This window comes from Bombyx mandarina, chromosome 20 (genome assembly GCF_030267445.1).
Source record: "Bombyx mandarina strain Sakado chromosome 20, ASM3026744v2".
Lineage (NCBI taxonomy): Eukaryota > Metazoa > Arthropoda > Insecta > Lepidoptera > Bombycidae > Bombyx > Bombyx mandarina.
The window spans coordinates 10,068,560-10,092,975 of record NC_143226.1 but is presented as its reverse complement, the minus strand read 5'-3'; the positions used below and the strand labels follow the sequence as shown (position 1 = coordinate 10,092,975).

The following is a 24,416-nucleotide window of genomic DNA, read 5'->3' as shown; positions in this document are numbered from 1 at the left end:
TATAGGATAAAGTCGGCCGAGAATAAACGCGGTGCGGTCGCGGACTGATTTAATGTGCGGTCGGAATGTCATCGGTGCATCCAAGGTGACCCAGGTACTTGACCTTCCTGGCCCAGGGCCGAAGAAGGTGATCGGGGGTGTGAGATTACTCCTCTTAATCTGGGAGGAAATTCGTGTGGAGTTTCTCCTTTGAAATAGCACCGCAGTACTTTTCGCTAGGTTAATGTCTATGCACCATTTTCGGAACCACTGTCCTAGGGCTACGGCTGCGCTGAAGTTTTCTCGCGATTAGGGACCTGCTCCTACTCGAATAGTAAGCAGTTGTGTCGTCGGCGAATAAGCTAATTTTCATTACAATAAAAAAAAAGAATTAAACATGGAGTATTCATAATACTTGCCAAAATTTGTAGACACACGAGTGTGCTGAAGGATCTATGAACAAATCGCTTAGCCCAAGGTCCAATCAAAACGTTGGACCAACTCTTTCCAATTTGTGGAATAACTTAAATAACCACTTAATCGTCCACTTTTTTTCTGATAGCCTGGAGGAGCTATTTCAGCTTTACCCTAGCATGTACGTGAGCTCTCGGGACTCAAGCCGGAGTGTTGCTAACACTAGCCTAGCATGAGCAGTGCTTCGCAGAATCTACCACCGGATCGGAAACGCGACCCACTGAGGAGATCCAGCGAGAAACTCAGTGGGCTGTGTCTTTTTTATTAATGCTTAGATGGGTAGACGAGCTCACAGTCCACTTGATGTTAAGCGGCTACTGGAGCCCATAGACATCTACAACGTAAATGCGCCTATGGGTTAATTTACTCGTCGAGCCCTTCGTCGCAAGCGATGGGTTCGGCGAGGACGGTGACCGGTGCTTGAGGTACCTAAAAGCACCGTTAATGGATCAGGAGGATCCGTAATGACGTGTTCACAGCCCTAATATCACAGCTTTATAAAAAGATTCAATACGATTATATTGAGTCCCTTCGTCGTAGTATAATTAGCCCGCAGGTGGTTCTATATCATATGTAGTGGCCAATTGAATGGATGAAGCATATTCAGAACCTGACCCTCGCTAAGGAATCAAATGATCTTGCTGTAGGTATATCACAAAGGGAAGATCTTCTACCGAGCGGGTGATATTGCTCGGTAGACTGACAGTCCAAATGTTTTTCTTTATGTCTGAGAGATTACTGTTGGCCCAGAGCCCTTTCCAGTTTTACCAGGGTAGGTGAGCGAGCAAGGGCTCAGCCAGGAGGGGTGGGATTTGTTGTAGGGCCAATGTTAGCAACACTACCGGTTTCAGCCCCGTACACGTCAAAGCGAAGCTGAAATAGCCTCTTAAGGCTATCAGCATAGGTAGGGAAAAAAGGGCAGTGAGGACAGTAAAGACGCAGGTAACAAACCAATTTGTTCAAGAGTAGTAAAATCTATAGTTCTATACTAATATTATAAAGAGTAAAGATTTGTTTGTTTGTTTGTTTGTATTCAATAGGCTCCGAAACTACTGAACCGATTTAGCCGTCACTCTCGACAGAAGGATGACGTTCCGCCCCCATATTAAGACGGTACGCGATCGTGCCGCCTTCATTCTTGGACGTCTCTACCTGATGATATGCAGGCGAAGTAAAATGTCCCTTAGCAATAAGGTGACACTCTACAAAACTTGCATACGCCCCGTCATGACCTATGCAAGTGTAGTGTTCGCTCACGCGGCCCGCACTCACTTAAAATCCTTCCAAATTATTCAATCCCGTTTTTGCAGGATAGCCATCGGAGCCCCGTGGTTTGTCAGGAACGTCGACCTCCATGACGACCTGGACTTAGAGTCCATCAGTAAGTATCTACAGTCGGCGTCGATGCGCCACTTCGATAAAGCGGCACGACACGAGAACCCTCTCATCGTGGCCGCCGGTAACTACTTTCCCGATCCTGCGGACAGAATGGAAAGCAGTCGACGTCGCCCAAAACACGTCATCTCGGATCCTCCCGATCCACTAACGGTGCTTTTAGGTACTACAAGCACCGGTCACCGTTCTCGTCGAACCCGTCGCTTGCGACGAAGGGCTCGACGAGTAAATTAACTCTCAGACACAGCCCACTGAGTTTCTCGCCGGATCTTCTCAGTGGGTCGCGTTTCCGATCCGGTGTTAGATTCTGCGAACCACGACTCTTGCTAGGGTTCGTGTTAGCATCGTCGTCAGGTTTGAGCCTCGTGAGCTCACCTACTAGCCACGGTTACGCTGGAATAGCTGCTTCAGGCTACCAGCTTAGGTAGGAAAAAAAAAACAACTTTCGGACCGTCGGTCTACCGAGCAATATCACCCGCTCGGTGGAAGATCTTTCTCTCCGTCGTTAAACCTTCCCCAAAAGGTTAGTCTTTTATGAAAAAAATTAGGGATCCTTACTAAAATTCCAATAATGTAACCCAAGGTACCCCTAAAATATTCTGTACATCGCGTGCCCTGCGAAAACCATTGATGATATAATAAAATAATGTGCTACTACTTTGTAGAACACGTCATTATTATTATGAAAAAAGTGTCGCGACAGCATATGTCTAACTATTATAGTTATGCCGCAATTAGTGTTCTTTTATTTAACAAAAATAAGACAACGTCAAATTATATCGTTGAAATTTTTCTTAAAGACCCGAGTGGAGCGGAAGCGGGCGGCTATTTTAAAAAAAAAATGTGAGCCGTCACGGGACGCCTGGCAGATGTGAAACATCGACATTATTTTGTAAAAGTAATATGCAGAAAAGAACAGATTGTGATAGGAACTAAACATGTCATAATGATAAAATAAAATATTACGAAAAAATAATTTGTTTTCAAGTAAAACACAGGTTATGTGTACTGTAGTAAACAACACTGTATACACTACGGAGAATACACTATAGGTATCCGAGCTCAGTGTAGCGAGAGAGACGGCTTAACGCCACACCGTACACACTACTGCATATAGACTGTATATATATACCATCATATAGCGTGGCGACGCGTCGCCGCGGCGTGCGTCGCCACGCCAGAAATCGGTTTTACGTGCGACTATAGATGTTTCACATCAAAAAATCTCTTTATTTTTAGGAGGTTACGGCTCACTTTTGATGGGCTTTACCAACGTCTGGCCTTCGTACACGGTGGAACTCTTCACGTCCGAACTGACACCGCTATCGACGCCATTCACAGAAACGCACGTGTCTCTCCTGGGTAGTCTACCGTCGTTGGGAGCGATGCTCGGAACAGCCATAACCGGAACGCTGATCAACAGTCTGGGCAGAAAAAATGGTGGAATCGTTTTAACTCTGTTCAATGTTGTATGTTTGTTTTTTATTATTATTATTCGCTCATATTCATAAATTCAATTTCCATGGCAATATAATATTGTGTAAAAAAAAACGGCATCTAATATTATCTCATAATATAAAAAAAACACCCAATAAAATCGCCATTTAATAAAGACATCCACTAAAATCAACATAAAATATAAGAATAAAACCCATTACAAATTGAAGTTAAACAAATAAATAAATTTTTGTCCTCGTGTTTCGGGTCATGCAATCAGACTAAAATAATAAAGTTCTAAAGTTACAATAAAAATGTAATCTGTTTAACAAAAGGCATTTACTGGTGGTAGGACCTCTTGTGTGTCCGCACGGGTAGGTTCCACCGCCCTGCCTATTTCTGCCGTGAAGCACTAATGCGTTTCAGTTTGAAGGGTGGGGTAGCCGTTGTAACTAAAACATGAGAAAACTTATATCTCAAGGTGGGTGGCGCATTTACGTTGTAGATATTTATGGGCTCCAGTAACCACTCAAGACCAGGTGGGCTGTGAGCCCGTCCACTCATATAAGCAATAAAAAAAAAACACCCAGTCAAAAGTTGTGAGTTAACAAACATAAAAAAGAAACATACAGTCGAATTGAGAACCGCCTCCTTTTTTGAAGTCGTTTAAAAATATATATATCTGGCTGCAGGATTTGAACACCGACATAGTTGCATCGCTCGATAAGATAACACCAAGCGTCTTAACCTTTAGACCACAACGACTTGTTTCGTTAATTTGACATTTACTCCTATACTTTTCAGGTGAGGAGTCTCTGTAATAGCATCACAATGGTTTGCCTTTGGTCGGTCAATTTTGTGACTCTTCTGGTGTTCAAGCCGCTGGTGGAATGGCTGGGCCTCGGAATAGTGTTCTACTGCTTCTCAATGTTCTGTTTCGTGGGAGTTTTATATGGCTACACATGCATACCGGAGACGAAAGGTTTATCAGTGGACGCGATACAGTTATTATTTTTGAAGAAGAAATAGTGTACCACGCATTTCGTTCGAGATCTTTCAGTGCTTAAAATCTAAAGCGAACCTTACTGTGTAAAAATCTTGAGTTATTGTGATGTTGGGTTAAAAATGTTATGATGCAATTTACTTGTTGCTGTCTAATCGCCAATTGAGGTGCTTACGAAATATGTTTATGATTTCACATAATATAATGTCTTATTTATATAATGATATGGAATATTCTAAAAGCGGTTAAACAATAAATAAAAGACTTAATTGCGTTTTCTGTACAATTTTAAGAAAACAACATTTAAAGCCTTTATTTTCCATAAATAATTTTACATAGTATGCTTGAAGTAAATAAAAGTAAGTAAGAGACCAAGAAAAAAAAATTAAGGCGTTGTGTAGAGGCTAGGCCTCGGAGGCGATTTGTAATTGCATTTAGGAGGACTCTTAGACTCGGACTGAGCTCTTTCTATAGCGGTTTTTGGGTGAGAAAATGGGGGCGCTAAAAATAATACGTGAAATCTCAACCATAGCTCGCGCCCTTCGTGAAATTGAGCCCCATCTATGCGAAGATATCATACAAAATTGGTCCACCAGAATACACCACCTGGAACGGGGTCGCGGCGGTCATTTATCTCATAGATATCATATCATTATCCTGCCCTTCTCCCAGTCACCTGGGGTCGGCGCAACATGTTTTCTCCTTCCATACTCTTCTATCATATACCATTTCTTCGCTCACTCCCCTCCTACCCATATCGTCTTTCACACAATCCATCCATTTCTTCTTAGGTCTACCTCTTCCTCTAAATCCTTCCACATTCATAGTTAACACTCTCTTAACATTTGTCTCATAGATAATACACATAAATTAGTTATAGATAAGCAACTCCAGCACTCAACAAAAATGTTTACGGGCGTCGGCCACTAGATGGCTTCGCTTCGATTAGTTTCTCATTGCTCCTGTTGATGGCAGAAACAAATTACCTATCCTATATTTTATTTTTAATTAAGAATTTTGTAAATTTTCAGAAACCACTAATTTATAAAATTTAGTGAATTTGTCTATCTACATGCTTAAATAAAAATGGATTGCTGTTCGTTAGTCTCGCTAAAACTCGAGGACGGCTAGACCGATTTGGCTAATTTTGGTCTTGTATTATTTGTGGAAAACCAGAGAAGGTTTAAAAGGTAGATAAAGATGAAAATGCTCGGAATTTAATACAAATAACAATTTTGTTTTTCCTTTGATGTGTCCCCCGTCGGACGGATTCCTTTTATTTGTTTTAAGTTTATTTTATACAAAAGTTTAGGTCTTTTATTTATCGATTGAGGCACTACGAAGTCTGCCGGGTCAGCTAGTAACAAATAAATACTTGTATGATTTATTAATTTTTTATTTTCTATATTTAGTTACACAGTAATTAAGTGCCTTAACTTTAACAACATATAAGTTTATGGGCATCAGCTACAAGATGTCGCTAGTTTCCATACAGAAAAATATTTGTCTAAAGTGTCGCAGTTTCAGGATCCTGATTTTTCTGAAATTATATTCCATACATAATGTCATCGAATACCCTTTAAAATAAAAGTAAAAATGTGGCAATATCAGTTAAACATGTTTATTTTATTTATCTGCACAGGTTTATTTTATTTTGAAGTCGTCGTGGCCTAAAGGATAAGACGTCCGGTGCATTCGTGCTGAAGCGATGCACCGGTGTTCGAATCCCGCAGGCGGGTACCAATTTTTCTAATGAAATACGTACTCAACAAATGTTCACGATTGACTTCCACGGTGAAGGAATAAGATCGTGTAATAAAAATCAAACCCGCAAAATTATAATTTGCGTAATTACTGATGGGTAGGACCTCTTGTGAGTCCGCGCGGGTAGGTACCACCACCCTGCCTATTTCTGCCGTGAAGCAGTAATGCGTTTCGGTTTGAAGGGTGGAGCAGCCGTTGTAACTATACTGAGACTTTAGAACTTGTATCTCAAGGTGGGTGGCGCGTCTACGTTGTAGATGTCTTTGGGCTCCAGTAACCACTTAACACCAGGTGGGCTGTGACCTCGTCCACTCACGTAAGCAATAAAAAAATAAAAATAAAATGTGCGAGCGCTCTTAATGAAAAACCCTTTATTACCTTTTCTGCTTTGTTTAGTTACATACGTCTTGAAAAGGAGTGAATGTCACCAAAAAATTTGTTTATATTGACGAAACATAAAAACCAGTTGATAAACAGATAAGATAATCGTACATAACTGTGTTATCTTTATTGTGTCGCTAGCGGCTCGCTCCGGCTCCGCTCGGGTCTTTAACAAAAATTTCAACGATGTTTGAGGTTGTTTTATTTTTTTAAATAAAGGAACACTTATTGCGGCATAACTATAATAGTTAGATATATGCTGTCTGGACACTTTTTGTAAATAATAATGTGTTCTACATAGTCGTAGTACAGTATTTTATTCCATCATCAATAGTTTTCGCAAGGCACGCGATGTAAAGAATATTTTAGGTAATTTTTTTACACCTCGGGTTACATTAATGGAGTTTTAGTAAGGCTCCCTATTATTTTTCAAAAAAGATTAGAGCCTATGTCACTCGGGTATAGTGTAGCTTCCAAAAAGTGAAAGAATTTTTCAAATCGGTTCAGTAGTTTCGGAGCCTATTCATAACAAACAAACAAACAAACAAATCTTTCCTCTTTATAATATTAGTATAGATGATGTATGAATAAAGATTATGACATTCTCGGGTGTCTTCGATGCTGAAACTTTACATACTTTATACTGCGTATACTAAATAAAATAAACAAAGGATTTAATATCTTTTAAGCTTGTCTTAAAACTCAAAAAGATTTGTAAATAATTTTTATGGCGTTTCTATTTAAGCTAGTGGTCCCGCAGTAGTCGAAATTCGACTATAATTAATTGGAATTGTAAGTTTCTACACTATTATGATTGTATTTTATACTTCTATAATCACAAATTTCACCAAGGCTTACACTATAAAAAAATATTAATAAAGACAAACAATATTTAATCTCTTCTCAATTTGACAACAGACGTCAAGAACAAAAGTTTGACAATAAATAGTATGCATGCGTGTGTGCGTCAAATACATGGTATGTAGTGTGTGTAACGTTTTCTTTATTGATTTTATGTATCTTTTATGCATTATTTAAAAAAAATATTAGCATTGTTCACTTCTTCTCTATATTCTCTGTAAGTGTGGAAAATTTCATACTCCTCCGTCCGCGCAATTTTCGTAAAAAGGGATACAAAGTTTTTGCTTCACGTATTAATATATAGATCAGATAAAGTAAAACGTCTGATGAACGTTTGACTTTCAAGGAACATTGAACTATCTCAATTAAGGAATTAATTTGTGTCTTTGATCGAAGAATGAGCTCATGGCGTAGCTGATGATGAGTGGTTACCGGTCTTAGATATCACGAGGTGAATGTGCCACCCGTCTTGGTATTTGATTTTGTATTCTACATCAAGAATCCGAATTAATTACCAGCGGTAATTCTGCACATCTGTAAATTTAGCAGCATTTTTTTGGGACGAAGTTCCTCATGGGACGATGCTTATGGAACGTCCGTAACGTAACATTTTTATTAGTGATGCACACAGTGTACGACTTAACTTTGTAATAACGTACAAATTAGTAATGCACACAGTGTACGACTTAACTTTGTAATAACGTACAAATTAGTAATGCGCACAGTGTACGACTTAACTTTGTAATAACGTACAAATTAGTAATGCACACAGTGTACGACTTAACTTTGTAATAACGTACAAATTAGTAATGCACACAGTGTACGACTTAACTTTCTAATAACGTACAAATTAGTAATGCGCATAGTGTACGACTTAACTTTGTAATAACGTACAAATTAGTAATGCACACAGTGTACGACTTAACTTTGTAATAACGTACAAATTAGTAATGCACACAGTGTACGACTTAACTTTGTAATAACGTACAAATTAGTAATGCGCACAGTGTACGACTTAACTTTGTAATAACGTACAAATTAGTAATGCACACAGTGTACGACTTAACTTTGTAATAACGTACAAATTAGTAATGCACACAGTGTACGACTTAACTTTCTAATAACGTACAAATTAGTAATGCGCATAGTGTACGACTTAACTTTGTAATAACGTACAAATTAGTAATGCACACAGTGTACGACTTAACTTTGTAATAACGTACAAATTAGTAATGCACACAGTGTACGACTTAACTTTCTAATAACGTACAAATTAGTAATGCGCATAGTGTACGACTTAACTTTGTAATAACGTACAAATTAGTAATGCACACAGTGTACGACTTAACTTTGTAATAACGTACAAATTAGTAATGCACACAGTGTACGACTTAACTTTGTAATGACGTACAAATTAGTAATGCCCACAGTGTACGACTTAACTTTGTAATGACGTACAAATTAGTAATGCCCACAGTGTACGACTTAACTTTGTAATAAGTAATTTTACTCATTTTTAAATATGGAGTGGACGCTTAAAGAAGACCGTGTTGCAGCTATTGCGTTGCATCGTTACAGTTACGCGCCAATTCAAATTTTTAACATACTGAAAATTTTGAATATAACCAAAAGATTCGTTTATCGTACCATCAAACGATACAGTGAAGACTCTAGTGTAGATGACAGGTCAAGAAGTGGTCGCCCTCGGTCTGTTAGGACTCCAGCAGTGATAAAAGCTGTGAAGGCGCGAATTCAAAGAAATCCCAAACGTAAGCAGAAACTGTTGGCCCTTCAGATGGGGTTAAGCAGAACCACGATGAAAAGGGTGTTAAATGAAGACTTAGGGCTTCGGGCATATCGAAGAAAAACAGGACATCGTTTGAATGCTCGTCTAATGGACCTGAGACTGAAGAGATGCCGCGCTTTGTTGAAGCGGTACGCGGGAAAAAAATATCGGGAAATTCTTTTTTCGGATGAAAATTTTTACAGTAGAAGAGAGCTACAACAAACAAAATGATAAGGCGTACGCACACAGTAGTGAAGAAGCGAGCAACCGTATTCCGCGTGTCCAACGAGGTCGTTTTCCATCCTGGCTCATGGTATGGTTGGGAGTTTCTTATTGGGGCTTAACAGAGGTACATTTTTGTGAGAAAGGTGTAAAAACGAATGCAGTTGTGTATCAAAATACAGTCCTGACGAACCTTGTGGAACCTGTTTCTCATACCATGTTCAATAACAGGCACTGGGTATTCCAACAAGATTCGGCGCCAGCTCATAGAGCGAAGAGCACACAAGACTGGCTGGCAGCGCGTGAAATCGACTTCATCCGGCACGAAGACTGGCCCTCCTCCAGTCCAGATTTGAATCCGTTAGATTACAAGATATGGCAACACTTGGAGGAAAAGGCGTGCTCAAAGCCTCATCCCAATTTGGAGTCACTCAAGACATCCTTGATTAAGGCAGCCGCCGATATTGACATGGACCTCGTTCGTGCTGCGATAGACGACTGGCCGCGCAGATTGAAGGTCTGTATTCAAAATCACGGAGGTCATTTTGAATAAACTTTAGTGTCATAAGAATCTATGTTTTGTTAAGTTCATTTTGGTATATGAATGGTTACATAATGAATAAAGTTGTTTCAATTATTTTACATTAAACATGTGACAGAATTTATGACCTGACTAGGTATATTGCTATATAACCTAAAATAACCACTTTTGTTCAAATTTTTTTTGCTCAAAGAATTGCTCCCTATTTACTCTATTAGTTAAAAAAAATACATAACTGTGATCCGGGGGCAAGTTACTACCTGCATCTCAACAATATCTATACTTCTATACTAATATTATAAAGAGGAAAGATTTGTTTGTTTGTTTGTATTGAATAGGTTCCGAAACTACTGATTCTAATTCTAAAAATTCTTTCTCTGTTTGGAAGCTACATTATTTCAGAGTGACAGATATAATTTTTTTTTTTTAAAAATTAGTGATCGTTACTAAATCTCCAATAATGTAACCCAACGTGTAAAAAGCTACCTAAAATATTCTTTACATCGCGTGCCCTGCGAAAACTATTGATGATAGAATAAAATAATGTACCACGACTTTGTAGAACAACTATTATAGTTATGCCGCAATAAGTGTTCTTTTATTTAAAAAAAAAAACAATGTCAAATATCGCTGAAATTTGCCTTAAAGACCAGAGCGGAGCCGGAGCGGGCCGCTTGTCTATATATTACTAGAGGTCCCGCAGTAGTCGAAATTCGACTATAATTAATTAGAATTGTAAGTTTGTACACTAATAGATTGTATTTTATACTACTATAATCACAAATTTCGCCAAGACTACACTATAAAAAATATGAACAAAGACAAATAATATTTAATCTCAATTTGACAACAGACGTTAAGAACAAAAGTTTGACAATAAATGGTATGCATGCGTGTGTGCGTCAAATACATGGTATGTAGTGTGTGTAATGTTTTCTTTATTGATTTAATGTATCATTTATGCATTATTTAAAAAAAATATTAGCATTGTGCACTTCTTCTCTATATTCTCTATAAGTGTGGAAAATTTCATACTCCTCCGTCCGCGCAATTTTCGTAAAAAGGGATACAAAGTTTTTGCTTCACGTATTAATATATAGATTATATAAAAATGAATTTCTTTTCGTTAGTCTCGCAAAAACTCGAGAACGGCTGGACCGATTTGGCTAATTTTGGTCTTCAATTATTCGTGGAAGTCCAGAGAAGGATTAAAATGTAGATAAATATAAAAATGCTCGAAATTAAATAAAAATAATATACGAAAATATACGAAAGCTTAGGTCTTTTATTTATCGCCAGGCACTACGAAGTCTGTCTACGAAGTCTCCAATAAATTAAGAGAGATATTGAATGTTTGACTGAAAACTTCGTGGTCATAGATAAATAATTAGACAAATAAGAACCCAACAAGAAGAGCACATAATTCTTCAGTGCTCGTTAGTACGTGTAATATCAACAGCAACATAATAAACTATATATCACAGCTAATCTTACTTAATCACTACAATTCTACTATTTATGCGAGAACACTAATAGCACAGTAGTTTATACGCGTTTAGAATTTCTTTAGTTCGTTTCGATCGTCCAAGTCGACATTAAGTTTTGGAAAATTCGAAAGGATTCATCAAAAATGAGTCGTGCTAAAGTGAAGTCTTATTTCATACAAACGCTGGCTACTCTGATAAGTTAGTGACATCTATTGTTTTATACCTACTTTTTGCTATGGTTTATGCTCTGGAGGCTATTCGGAAGTAACTTTAGATATAATCTTTTTATATTTTTCAATACGTAACTCGGATATTTTATTTTATTTAAAAAGCTAAATCCACCCAGTAGTTCTCAAGTCATGCGCTTCCCAACCGCACACCATTTAATTTTGTATTCATATTGAAGAGTAATATAACTATATAGGCTTGTGGAAAAACCTAGTCAGATTTGCAGGCTGTGGCTATCCATTAGCTAGAGTCATAGCGAATATATCCGTACCAGCCAGTGAAAATAGTGTGGTATAGGAACTGGATTTAAGGCGACGCTTTTCATCACTTTCCTAGTGGAACTATCACAAACGCTGCGCATACAAGCTTTCTTTGTTTCTATCTGTCACAACAAATACTGGTTAACCTTTAGTTGCCTGTTGGTAATGCTACTTACGGACGCCGATAACGGTCAAAAACTTAGTTGGGCTTAATACCCGCTGAGACAGGAATCAGTGCTTGCATTTAGGAACAAAGAAATCCTATCGTGGTACCAAATGGACTACCGCCAGCCCTTGATATAGGAATTGGTGAAGGAAAGCCAGATCTTATCTTATTACCATAACGTAAACAGAACTTAGGTCTTGTCCAGTGATATAAAGCCAGACAGACAGTTTAAATGTAACATCTTCTGGCTACCGTCTAAGGCTACGACAAATTCTGCTTTCATAGAGTTTGACTATGCTAGAAATGCGATCAAACTACTGGGTGTTCCCTTTACCATACTCACTGATTGACGCATCTTATCTGTATTACGTAATTTAATTACATCCTCAAATGTTTGCATCCTCAATGCCTCAATATTAAATTGATTCAATAAATTTACAGTTTCCAATCTATGCACATTGACGGGATACATTTTTGCTTGGCCATCTTACAATGTGGCCAACTTCAGATCCAACTCTACAGTTCTTTCACATCCCATGACTACTCTGGAGATATCGTTGGTCGGGAGTGTAGTTAACATTGGAGCATTGGTAGCCACGCCTTTCTGTACTTACTTCTTAAATAAGTTGGGGCGAAAATACACATGTATGCTCTTTGGCGTGCCTTATGCGGTAAGTTGATTTCCTGGCTACTTTTTATTTCAATCAGTCTTCAGATGAACAGAAAGACAAAAAGGTTTCCCATCAAGTTAATGTAATAATAACCCTAATATATTCCAATCTTAAATTTTTTGCTAGATGACAGATAAGGTACGATAAGGCCGAACCTCTTACGTGAGGTTTCTGCGCCTAGGGGTCGTGCGTGGGTGCTGCCCGGGGGCATAAGGATGTTTTTATGGCTCTATCCGTCAAACGACTCCCTTAGCACTCTCTTACCCGACTTCCGATCTCCGCCCGGGTTCAACTGATCCTTTGACTTGCTCCAGATAATTAATTAATCAATCTTGAGAGCGTTTTTGCATTGACATTTGAATTTGACAATTTAAAAAATTAAAACTAATATCAGGTTTATTGCGAAGTCAGTGATTACACGTATGACAGAACCACGTAGTCTTTTTTTTGTTATTTAATTTTTATCTTGTTACCTTTTTGTTAGCATAAGTTATCAATTTCAGTTATTTTAGTTCACTATTTACACATAGTTGTATTAATGGAGCAAGTTTTGTTTAGTTTTTTTCCCTTATATTTAATATCCTATGTGGATGTGTTTTGTACAGTTACATTCCTTAATAAATGAATAAATATGTACCGTACCGTATTTTGGAAAAATCAACTTTTAGAAGTCGTCGTAGCCTAAGGAATAAGACGTCCGGTGCATTCGTATGTGGCGATGCACCGATGTTCGAATCCCGCAGGCGGGTACCAATTTTTGTAATGAAATACGTGCTCAACAAATGTTCACGATTGACTTCCACGGTGAAGGAATAACATCGTGTAATAAAAACCTAACCCGCAAAATTATAATTTGCGTAATCACTGGTGGTAGGACCTCTCGGGAGTCCGCACGGGTAGGTATCACCACCCCGCCTATTTCCGCCGTGAAGCAGTCATGCGTTTCGGTTCGAAGGGTGGGGTAGCCGTTGTAACTATACTGAGACCTTAAACTTATATCTCGAGGTGGGTGGCGCATTTACGTTGTAGATGTCTATGGGCTCCAGTAACCACTTAACACCAGGTGAGCTGTGAGCTCGTCCATCCATCTAAGCAATAAAAAAAAAGCTTCGTCTCGATCCACCTCAGTGGTGAAGCTGTATTCGATATTTAAGTCACAAGGATTGAAAGGATTGATTGAACTTTATTATTTCCAGATGTCATGGGCGATACTGTCAGTATCTAATTATGTTCCGTTTGTCATCGTCGCTTTGGCTTTGAGTGGAATTGGCGCTGCGGGTGTACCGGCCTCAACAATTTATATCTCGGAGATATCAGATGATTCAATCAGAGGAATTTTAACGTCAAATGCGATATCAGGATATTTTCTCGGACTTTTTCTCTCCTACTCCTGGGGAGGATACTTGAGCTATTACAACGTAGTCCACTTGCACTTGGGTCTATGCGTGCTGTATATTATAATGGTTGGTTCTTTGAAGGATTCCCCGGTTTTCTTGATGCAAACCAACAAAGAAAAGGTAAGCTTTCAAAGTTTTTCTTTCAAATCAATATATCTTAACAAAAGTTAGCTGAAGCTTTGAGTATGTGTTTTTTAATGTTCAACCCACTGTTATATTGTAGACATACGATCTACCATGAAAGCCCACCTTTGATAATGGGCTTCAAGAATGACCGAGCCACTGTTGATCATTGGTATAACGCGGAGAACTTTTCCAAGCTTACCTCGTTTCTAGAAAACTATGTTATAACGCTCAGGAGGCATCATAAAGAAGAGCTTATTGCAAAATGTGGCAGAAATCTTAGAAGTACTTTTAGGTAGTAGAGATGTAACATGCTCTAGTACTCGGTGGGATGGTAAAATAGATGAGTCATCTCAAACAATTCGACTTAGTACTTACGTGGTGGTCATACGGTAGAGAACCAAAATTTCATTGCTGACTTAGCCTAGAAAAGCGATTTCTAGCCTTATCTTCCAATAGCAAATGTAGCAAATTTCAGTGACAATATTGCAAACGGTAGTCACATACATCGGCTGCTGGGTAGTATTGTAAAGCGAATTAATCATTGTGATATGCATGACCCAATAAGTTATTCTATTCCCATGCGTAGGGGACAAAACTTTTTAAAACAGTCATGTTTAACATTTCGGTAAGTTACTACAAATTTACAGGAGGCGGCGGAATCGATTGCCTTTTATCGGTGTGTGGACGTCACATCTAAAGAAGTGGAGATAGAACTAGCCAATATCCGCCTGCAGCTTGATCCTCGTCGAGAGAATATTCTAGAAGGGAAAAATGGTATGTTTGTGAAGTGAAACCTAAACAATTCATTTGCTAATAAAACTGTTATGATGTAATTGATTGTATTAGGTGTGGTGTATTTCCTGACTTAATTAAATATAGTAAAGTGATTCCTCTTTTTAAATCTGGTAGTACTGATGACCCCTCTAACTATAGACCTATTTCAGTACTCCCTACGTTGAGTAAAATCTTTGAAAAAAATATTTTGACACAACTTTTAGAACATTTTAATTCAAATTACCTGCTTCATAATAAACAATTCGGGTTTATCAGGGGTCGCTCTGCAACTGATGCAGGTGCTTATCTAGTCAAAAATATTTTTAAATCTTGGGAGGAATCGCATGATTGTTTTGGAATTTTCTGTGACTTATCCAAAGCATTTGACTGTGTTGAACATGAAACATTGGTGAGGAAACTACATCACTGTGGTATTAGGGATGGTGCATTGGAACTTATTACTTCCTATTTATCAGAAAGGATACAAACAGTAAATGTGAAAGGTAATAGATTTCAGACACCTTGTTGAAAATGGGTGTACCTCAGGGTTCCATTTTGGGTCCTTTTTTATTTCTAATATTACGATTACTAACGATTTACCTAGTTTTATTGAGTCCCGACACGAGGTCGTATTATTCGCAGATGATATATCTTTATTATTTAAAATTAAAGGACAATTACAAGCTATGACGAAGTGAATGATGCGATTTCGTGTGTGGTTTATTGGTTCCGTATCAATAACCTATTATTGAATAGTAATAAAACTAAATGTATTAAAATTACTTTAAAATGTATTAAACCATCTTTAAATGTGAAACAAGTGGATAGTGATGTAATTGTTTCTGAGGAATCATTGGAGCTTGTTGAGTCAACCGTATTTCTTGGTAGAACAGTGGATTCCAAACTGCAGTGGGGACCTCATATTCATAAATTGGCAAGTAAGCTCAGCTCTGCAGCATACGCAGTAAAAAAAATTAGAATGTTAGCAAACGCAGACACGGCTCGTTTAGTTTACTTTAGTTACTTCCACAGTGTCCTATGGCATTTTGCTATGGGGCAATGCGGCCGATGTAGAAATGATATTTATTCTGCAGAAAAGTGCTATTTATAACATGCACTCAAGGGAATCCCTGAGGCAGAAATTTAAAGGAATTAAAGTTCTCACTATGCCATCCCAGTACATTTTTGAAAATTTGATGTATGTTCGTAAACATATTGAGGAGTTTCCTAAAAAGTCGGACATACATAATAGAAATACTAGGAACAAACACAAGCTTGTTGTGCCGATGAGTAGGTTACATAAGATACGAAATTCATTCGGGTGTTTGTCTGTGCGCCTGTTCAACAAAATCCCACAAGATGTTCAGAACCTACATATACATAGGTTTAAGAAAACTATTAAAGAACGTCTGTGCAATAAAGCTTACTATAAAGTCAATGATTATATAGAAGATTGCACAAAGTGGGAATGAGTTGCTCGCTCCGGGAATTTCAATATTGCAGTAATTGTTACGTTATAATACTCATTGTAAAAAATTCATATTTAAAAAAAAATCTAATAATAAAAAAAAAAAAAACATATTTAAAAAAAAAAAAATTACATGCCCGCTGAGTTTTTTGCCAATTCTTCTCAGGACGGAGAGTTCTTGTGAATTGGCGGTAGTTCTTTTGACGTTCAACAAGTATGTACTTTCATTTAAGTTTAATACAATTTTTTTGATTTGATTTGATTTGTTACTAGTTTGAAGGCGAAATCATGCAGGAGCCAGTTACCGCGATGCCCTAGACACGTCGTTACGGATCCATCAGATCCAATAACACTTGCATTAGACACCTTTTACTCTAACAGAAGGAGTCCGCCTGATCCCGCCTGACCCCGGTAACCGTACTCGTCGAACTTGGCACAGTTCGGCGTACAGCCTAACCTAAACATCAGCCCGTTGAGTTTCTCGCCAGATTTTCTCAGCGGGTCGCGATTCCGATCCGGAGTAGATTCATTCGCAAAACAGCTACTCTTGAGTTGTTATGTCCCCTTTGGAGGCGCTCGGGTAGCTGTTAGCAAATCCCATCCTTCCTTGCTGAGCCCTTGCTCGCCCACCTGCCCTGGTAAAACTGAAAAGGCCTCCAGGCCTCCAGTAACCTCTCAAACATAAAAAACCCTAACTGGCATTAAGGCGGCCGAAATACTTTCACAGAGAAAATAGGTCGCTCGTGCTCGACTGCTTTCTTCTGTGAGATAGTGACTAACAATGGTGTAGCATCCTTCTTTAAGGCTCGCCGTGATTGAGCACCGTAGCAACAACGTTCTGATCATATTTGTCTAAGGAGGGCAGGTTATTGAGCCGCCCAGATGGGGCAATCAACAAGAATGTGCTCTGATATGTCCACATATAGCCAGAGTAGAAAGCCTACTTCTTATTGGTGCTTCCTATTGGTCCTATTGTCGGCTCCGTGGGGTCGGGGCAACCCTCTGCCCGGGCTTGGGACTCCGGTCTTGATGAGGCAGGGGTGGTGGAATTGCTGGTATGGTCCTATGTGTGCGGGTTTGAGCATCAAGTGGCATGCTGTAATGGAGGTGAGGACGGGTACCTCTTCCTCTTCTTTCTTCCCTCTTTTTTCTTTCCTTCTTCATAGGTGCAGTGGCTTCCCTCCTCCCCCCTTTTTTTATTCTCCGCTATGGGATCGGATTTCTTATATACTGCCTACCGCTTAATACTCTCCACGAGCCTCGTTTGAAGAAGGTAATGTGTGGTACAAAACAATGACATCTGTTAATTTAAATAAAATTATAAACGCAATAAAACGAAGATTTTCATCACAAAACAATGGCGCGATATAACATCATATCATCACATAACGTTTATATTTGTGTACAAACAATCATACGCGTTCTGTGCGCAGATAAAACATTATTTACTATTGATATCATTTTATTAAATTTGCATTGCATTTGTTTGACGGTGCATCGTTTAGTTGTTTACGTGAGGTTTAGGACTTTGTTTTCGCAAGTTAATGTTGGTGCTCTCACGATGCGCGAATATTAATGGTTCTTTCTTCTTAATGATTTTGTTTTTAAATCCAACGACACGTTACAATTGAAACCTTCTCAACGGTATTTGTTTAGGCTTGGATTTGATCCTGATATTTCTTCGATATTTTTTTTACTTTATTTTTTGCATAGATGGTTGGACAAGCTCACAGCCCGCCTGGTGTTAAGTGGTTACCGGAGCCCATATACATCTATACGTAAATGGCGCCACCCACCTTGAGATAAGATTTCTAAGGTCTCAGTATAGTTACAACGGCTGCCCCACCCTTCAAACCGAAACGCATTACTGCTTCACGACTGAAATAGGCAGGGCGGTGGTACCTACCCGTGCGGACTCACAAGAGGCCCTAGCACCAGTAATTACGCAAATTATAATTTTGCGGGTTTGATTTTTATTATACGATGTTATTCCTTCACCGTGGAAGTCAATCGTGAACATTAATCTTCTTTCATTAGAAAAATTAATACCCGCCTGAGGGATTCGAACACCGTTGCATCGCTACATACGAATGCACCCGACGTCTTATCCTTTAGGCCACGACGACTTCAGACAATCTGCAACAATCTAGGCATTATAACAATTACACAATTTTTAAACGGTACATAATGTTCGTTAGTATTATATTCTAAAAGATATTCATAAAAAATTGTTTTGAAATGGATGATTTTTTTTGTTGTAGATCAGACAGTCACAAAAGAATTGTTAAAGATTCAATCAGAACCAGTCAAAGCGAAATCAGAATGGAAATTTTTAAGTAAGTATACCTTAATAGTTCTAGCGCACTAATATTTAAGTATACAAGAATCGACTTGAACTAGAATAATACTCTAGGGACACATTTTGGTGAGCATAGCTCTTATGGCTACAAAGCTAATCTGTATCAATACATTGCACATTAAATTTATACTTTTACAAGCGCAATGAGATAAACCCACACGATAAAAATATCTCCAGAAAATAATCCCACGATTTGTTTACAGTCAATTCCCCGTCATCAATTCGAGCTTTGACTATCGCTATTATCACAATGACGTACACGGTGCTCATGGGAGTGGTGGTGCTCCAGGTATACGCCGAACCACTCTTCAGAGAAGCAGTGCCGTCGATGGAGCCGAACCAGCTGACGATTTATCTGGCGATAGATTTCATTGTGGGCAGTCTTATTTGTGGACTATTCATTGACAGATTGGGGCGTAAGGTAGATTTATATCCTATCCTACTAATACTAAGAATCCTATGTATTGATGTATGTTTGTTACTTGTTCACGCAAAAACTAGTGAATGGATTTTGATGAAACTTTACAATAATATAGCTTACATATCAGAATAGGCTATAATTAGATCAGATAGGCTATAATTTATTTATAATATATAAATCTACAGTGGTTTTTACGGATGTTCCGTTATAACTACTGAACCATGCATCCGATTGACTTGAAACTTGCCTATATCATGTAGAAAATACATGTACCTAATGGATAGGCTAATATTTATATGAGTGGTGGACTCCCTAATAATAATGACAATAAATAATAATGTTAATTTTAAATGCCCAGCGAAGCGGGCGAGTACGGCTAGTAATTTATAAAGGTATAGTGTGAATTACCTAAAATATAACGATGAGTGTCAAATACCAAGGAAAAAAATCTGGCATCTGCGAGCTATTCCGGCTATTCTAGCAAGCCAAACTCGATCGAGCCAAGATCGAGAGCCAGCACCCCAGGATTCCGTTCGGCTGCCCCGTTATGATCAGTTCGATTAACTTCTAATGACCCATTCATTTGGCATTCTTGACTTATTGAAAATAGATCATGAACTCTGGCTGCTTTAAGCCGAATGTAACTGTTAATCCAATTTCTTTTAGTACCTGCTGATCATCACCACAGTCCTGACCAGCATCTGTATATTACTGATGGCGACTCAGCTGCAGTTCAGCTGGGCTCCACAGTGGACGACAGCGGGCTTCATGTACGCCTTCTCCTTCTTCTACAACTTGGGACCAGCGACGATCCCATTCGTGATCGCTGCCGAGTTCTTTGTGCCAGAAGTGAGTGTGTTACGTGCAAACGTACAAGCTAATTTTACTGTGCAGGCTCGAAGGGTGCATAAAGATCACTTTGAGAAGGCGGCACGACATGAGAACCCTCTTGTCGTGGCCGCTGGAAATTAAATACCCGATCCTGTAGACAGAATGGTAAATAGTCGACTTCGCCCAAAACACGTCATTACGGATCCTCCCGATCCATTAACAGTACTTTTAGGTACCTCAAGCATCGGTCACCGTCCTCGTCGAACCCGTCGCTTGCGACGAAGGGCTCGACGAGCGAATGAGCTCACAGACACGACCCACTGAGTTTCTTGCCGGTTCTTCTCAGTGGGTCGCGTTTCCGATCTGGTGGTAGATTCTGCGAATCACTGCCCTTGCTAGGACCGGTGTTAGCAACACTCCGGCTTGAGCCCCGTCCAGTGTTAGCAACACTCCGGTTGAGCTCACCTACACGTTAGGGTGAAGCTGAAATAGCCTCTCAAGGCTATCAGCAAAGGCAGGAAAAAATAAAAAAAATAAAGCATAAAGAATCGTGAGCGCGGCTTTCTTCGCGATCATTCTCCTGGCCTTCTCCTCAATCACCTAGGGTCAGCGCAACATGTTTTCTCCTTCCATACTCCTCTATCATAAACCATTTCTTCGCTCATTCTCCTCTCACACAGATCGTCTTTCACGCAATCCATCCATTTCTTCTTAGGTCTACCTCTCCATAGCGCGGCTTTATTCGCGTTAATTTATTCAGAATGAAGAAAACACGTCGCATTTTCGATAAAGGCTGGCTTGTGTCACACTCTGGTCCATTTTTTTTATTGCTTAGATGTGTGGACGAGCTCACAGCCCACTTGGTGTTAAGTGGTTACTGGAGCCCATAGACATCTACAACGTAAATGCGCCACACACCTTGAGATATAAGTTCTAAGGCCTCAGTATAGTTCCAACGGCTGCCCCACCCTTCAAACCAAAACGCATTACTGTTTCACGGCAGAAATAGGTCGGGTGGTGGTACCTACCCGCGCGGACTCACAAGAGGTCCTACCACCAGTAATTACGCAAATTATAATTTGGTCCATAAGCTATTAGTCGCATAGCAACGGTTACCATAGCAACTGTTGTTGCATGGGATTTAAATGAGAACCATTAGTAGAGACCGCTTATAACCCAAAAGGACTATTTATACCGGAATTATGTATTATCTAAAGAAAAGGTTCAGAAATGACGTGCCGAGTGAATGCTATTTCAAATAGAGGCTACACGGAATAGCATATTATGAGCGAATAATTAATGATGTATGTACGATTTTTATTGTAAATATGTGTGAGCTCAGGACGCATCTGGCATTATGTGATTATTAAGCCCATAAACCAAAAAAAACTTGCGGTCAAATCTCAATTGAATACAGCTGATCCAACGTTTCAAACTGAATCGCATGACTCAAATAGACAGAGCTGTGGTATTTTGTTTGGAGAACGCTATACCACATTTTTAATACGACAGTTGATAATTGATAATTGATTCATTAATTCCTTAATTGGTATATTAATTCATTAGTTACTGTATGAGGAAAAGTTAATGTTTTTTATTTATTTACTAGCTGACCCGGCAGAATTCGTAGTGCCTCAATCGATAAATAAAAGACCTAAACTTTTGTCTATACTAATATTATAAAGAGGAAAGATTTGTTTGTTTGTTTGTTTCGAATAGGCTCCGAAACTACTGGACCGATTTGAAAAATTCTTTTTCCATTAGAAGCCGATATTGTCCCTGATGAACATAGGCTACTTTTTTTATTTATTTTTTAAATATTTTTTTGGTTTCATGTGTGTTTTAATGTTTCCGAAGCGAAGCGAGGGTGGGTCGCTAGTATAAAATAAACTTAAAACAAACAAAAGGAATCCGAATTTTCATATTTATCTACCTTTTAAACCTTCTCTGGACTTCCACAAATAATTCATGACCAAAATTAGTCAAATCGGTCCAGCCGTTCTCGAGTTTTAGCGAGACTAACGAACAGCAATTCATTTTTTGCTTTGATGGGTGGGCGAGCTCACGGCCCGCCTAGTGTTAAGTGGTTAAAGGAACCCATAGACATCTACAATGTAAAGTCGAAATTAGCTCTTATTTTCATGATTGTTCTTATGTTCTGTTATTACATAGGTTATTTCAATTAGAATAATTTGGTATCTTGTTTTACTGTCTTGATTTGTAAGCTTTTAAATTAATTGTTAATTAATAATATATACGGTTAAAAAATATATACATATATGTACTTAAATAGCAAACCGAATTAACTGGTGTCGGAGAAACGTTCCGAGAAAAGAGATTCCGTTACAAACATATACCTGAAAGCTAACGTATCTTATCGATATTCGATATCAAATCTATATCTATTTAACGGCCGTCTGGTGTAGTGGTAAGTGACATGGTCACTACACAAGAGGGTCGCCGGTTCGAATCCCGCCAAGGGAAGATATTTGTTTGATAAATATAAATGTCTTTTCCAGGGTTATGGATGTATATTATATATATGTATGTGTATAATAAAAATCTTACATTTATTTGCGTTATCTGATACCTGTAACACAAGTTCTTTACGAACTTATCACGGGACCAGTTAACGTGGCGTGATTGTTAGTAAATATTTATTTATTTATATTCGAAATTCTCTACTGAGCTTACTAACAGACATTTTGGGTTTCGTTCAATCAACTTTTATCAAACAAGCGCACGTTCTTACTCACAGCTAATTGAAATTGCATAAACATCAACCATTACGTTAATAGGCATATTAAAATTAAATTAAAAAAGTAGTTAGAGTAAATCGCTTTAAAATTGATTGCAATTGTAAAAAGTTAGTACAGGTGGTGGGACATCTTGTGAGTCCGCGCGGGTAGGTGCCACCGCCCTGCCCCTCCCTATTTCTGCCGTGAAGCAGTAATGCGTTTCGGTTTGATCGGTGGGGCAGCCGTTGTAACTATACTGAGATCTTAGAACTTATATCTCAAGTTGGGTGGCGCATTTGCGTTGTAGATGTCCATGGGCTCCAGTAACTACTTAACACCAGGTGGGCTGTGAGCTCGTCCACCCATCTAAGCAATAAAAAAAAGGGTGCGTGTACTTATGTACGCGCGTAAGAAGTTATACTTTATTTTTATTAAATTTATTTCTTTCTTTTTTTAATATTAAATAATTAATAATTAATATTTAATGTTAATAATTTAATAATATTTAGTATGAATTATATTAAATAATAATTTTGTCATTTATATTTTAAAAAAAAGAATGCTAATAACACTTTTTTTTACGAGTGTACATGCGCGAAAGTTCACCTGCGGCTATATTCAGACTCGCCAAGTTACGTCGGTACTGTAATGAGCGATTTAGTGGGCAACTTCATTTCTGTTAATTTTGTGTCACGGTGCGCGCGCATCGTAAAATTTCACTCTCATCAATTTTTCATAACGCGCCTAAAGAAGTATAACTTCAAAAAAATGTTTGAATCGAAAAATCTTAATTTCCCACAGGTCCGAGGCCTGTGCAATTGTTTGATCAACGCCTGTACTTGGCTCATGAATTTTGTGACGCTTCAATTATTCTCACAACTCGTCGATTGGGTCGGCCTGGCTCCTCTCTTCTATCTCTTCAGTTTCTTCGGATTCCTTGGAGCGGTCTTCTGTCAATTCTACTTGCCGGAGACTAAGGGTATGCCCATCGAAGCCATTCCGTTGCTCTTCATTAAGAAAGATAAGAGAAGACATTATAATATCTAATAAGGCGGTTAATTGTTTGAAACTATTAAAGTTATTTTAAGTTTAAAAAACTATGTGTGATAATGTGATGTCTTTTGAGATTAGATGATTATGTATAAGATTTTTTTTTCTGTATACGCTTTGTAATTAAGACGTTACATTCGCCACTAGATTTAAAAAAACCAAAAAAAAAACCTAATAAAAAATAAATTTTATATATACTTTTTGTATGATTTCCTTGCAATGATGAAAGAAATAAAACATGAAATATTCATAATTCTTGCCAAAACTTGTGGACACACGAGGGTGCTGAAGGATTTATGAACGAATCGTTTAGGCCAAGGACCAATCAAAACGTTGGACCAACGCTTTCAAATTTGTGGAATAAGTTAAATAAAACCTTAATAGTCCACTTTTTTTCTTCCTACCTATGCTGATAGCCTTGAGGGGCTATTTCAGCTTCACCCTAGCGTGTAGGTGAGCTCTCGGGGCTCAAACCGGAAGTGTTGTTACCACTGGCCCTAGCATGAGCAGTGCTTCGCAGAATCTACCACCGGATCGGAAACGCGACGCACTGAGAATATCCGGCAAGAAACTCAGTGGGCTGTGTCTGTGGGTTAA

At 38.5% G+C, this 24,416-nt stretch overlaps 2 protein-coding genes across 2 annotated transcripts; both read left to right on the top strand.

Annotated features, from left to right (window-relative positions):
* The first annotated feature begins 2,682 nt into the window (after positions 1-2,682).
* Positions 2,683-5,675, top strand: LOC149500749 (proton myo-inositol cotransporter hmit-1.2-like). The gene is made up of 2 exons (XM_089735626.1): positions 2,683-3,317; positions 4,090-5,675. The coding sequence occupies exons 1-2, from the start codon at positions 3,108-3,110 to the stop codon at positions 4,312-4,314; spliced, it is 435 nt and encodes a 144-aa protein (XP_089591752.1). The 5' UTR covers positions 2,683-3,107; the 3' UTR covers positions 4,315-5,675.
* Positions 5,676-11,369: 5,694 nt separating this feature from the next.
* LOC149500748 (facilitated trehalose transporter Tret1) lies at positions 11,370-24,016 on the top strand. Its single transcript, XM_089735714.1, has 8 exons — positions 11,370-11,528; positions 12,426-12,655; positions 13,852-14,172; positions 14,826-14,952; positions 18,682-18,756; positions 18,983-19,200; positions 19,867-20,049; positions 23,571-24,016. The coding sequence occupies exons 1-8, from the start codon at positions 11,474-11,476 to the stop codon at positions 23,814-23,816; spliced, it is 1,455 nt and encodes a 484-aa protein (XP_089591840.1). The 5' UTR covers positions 11,370-11,473; the 3' UTR covers positions 23,817-24,016.
* The last annotated feature ends 400 nt before the right edge of the window (positions 24,017-24,416 follow it).

What these genes read in the sequence shown, in the direction of transcription:
- LOC149500749 (XM_089735626.1), top strand. Translation starts at nt 3,108, where the DNA reads ATGGGCTTTACCAACGTCTGGCCTTCGTACACGGTGGAACTCTTCACG. An exon ending in TTTTAACTCTGTTCAATGTT is followed by an intron (nt 3,318 to 4,089) that starts GTATGTTTGTTT and finishes TATACTTTTCAG; the next exon opens with GTGAGGAGTCTCTGTAATAG.
- LOC149500748 (XM_089735714.1), top strand. Translation starts at nt 11,474, where the DNA reads ATGAGTCGTGCTAAAGTGAAGTCTTATTTCATACAAACGCTGGCTACT. An exon ending in AACGCTGGCTACTCTGATAA is followed by an intron (nt 11,529 to 12,425) that starts GTTAGTGACATC and finishes ATAAATTTACAG; the next exon opens with TTTCCAATCTATGCACATTG. An exon ending in CCGAGTTCTTTGTGCCAGAA is followed by an intron (nt 20,050 to 23,570) that starts GTGAGTGTGTTA and finishes AATTTCCCACAG; the next exon opens with GTCCGAGGCCTGTGCAATTG.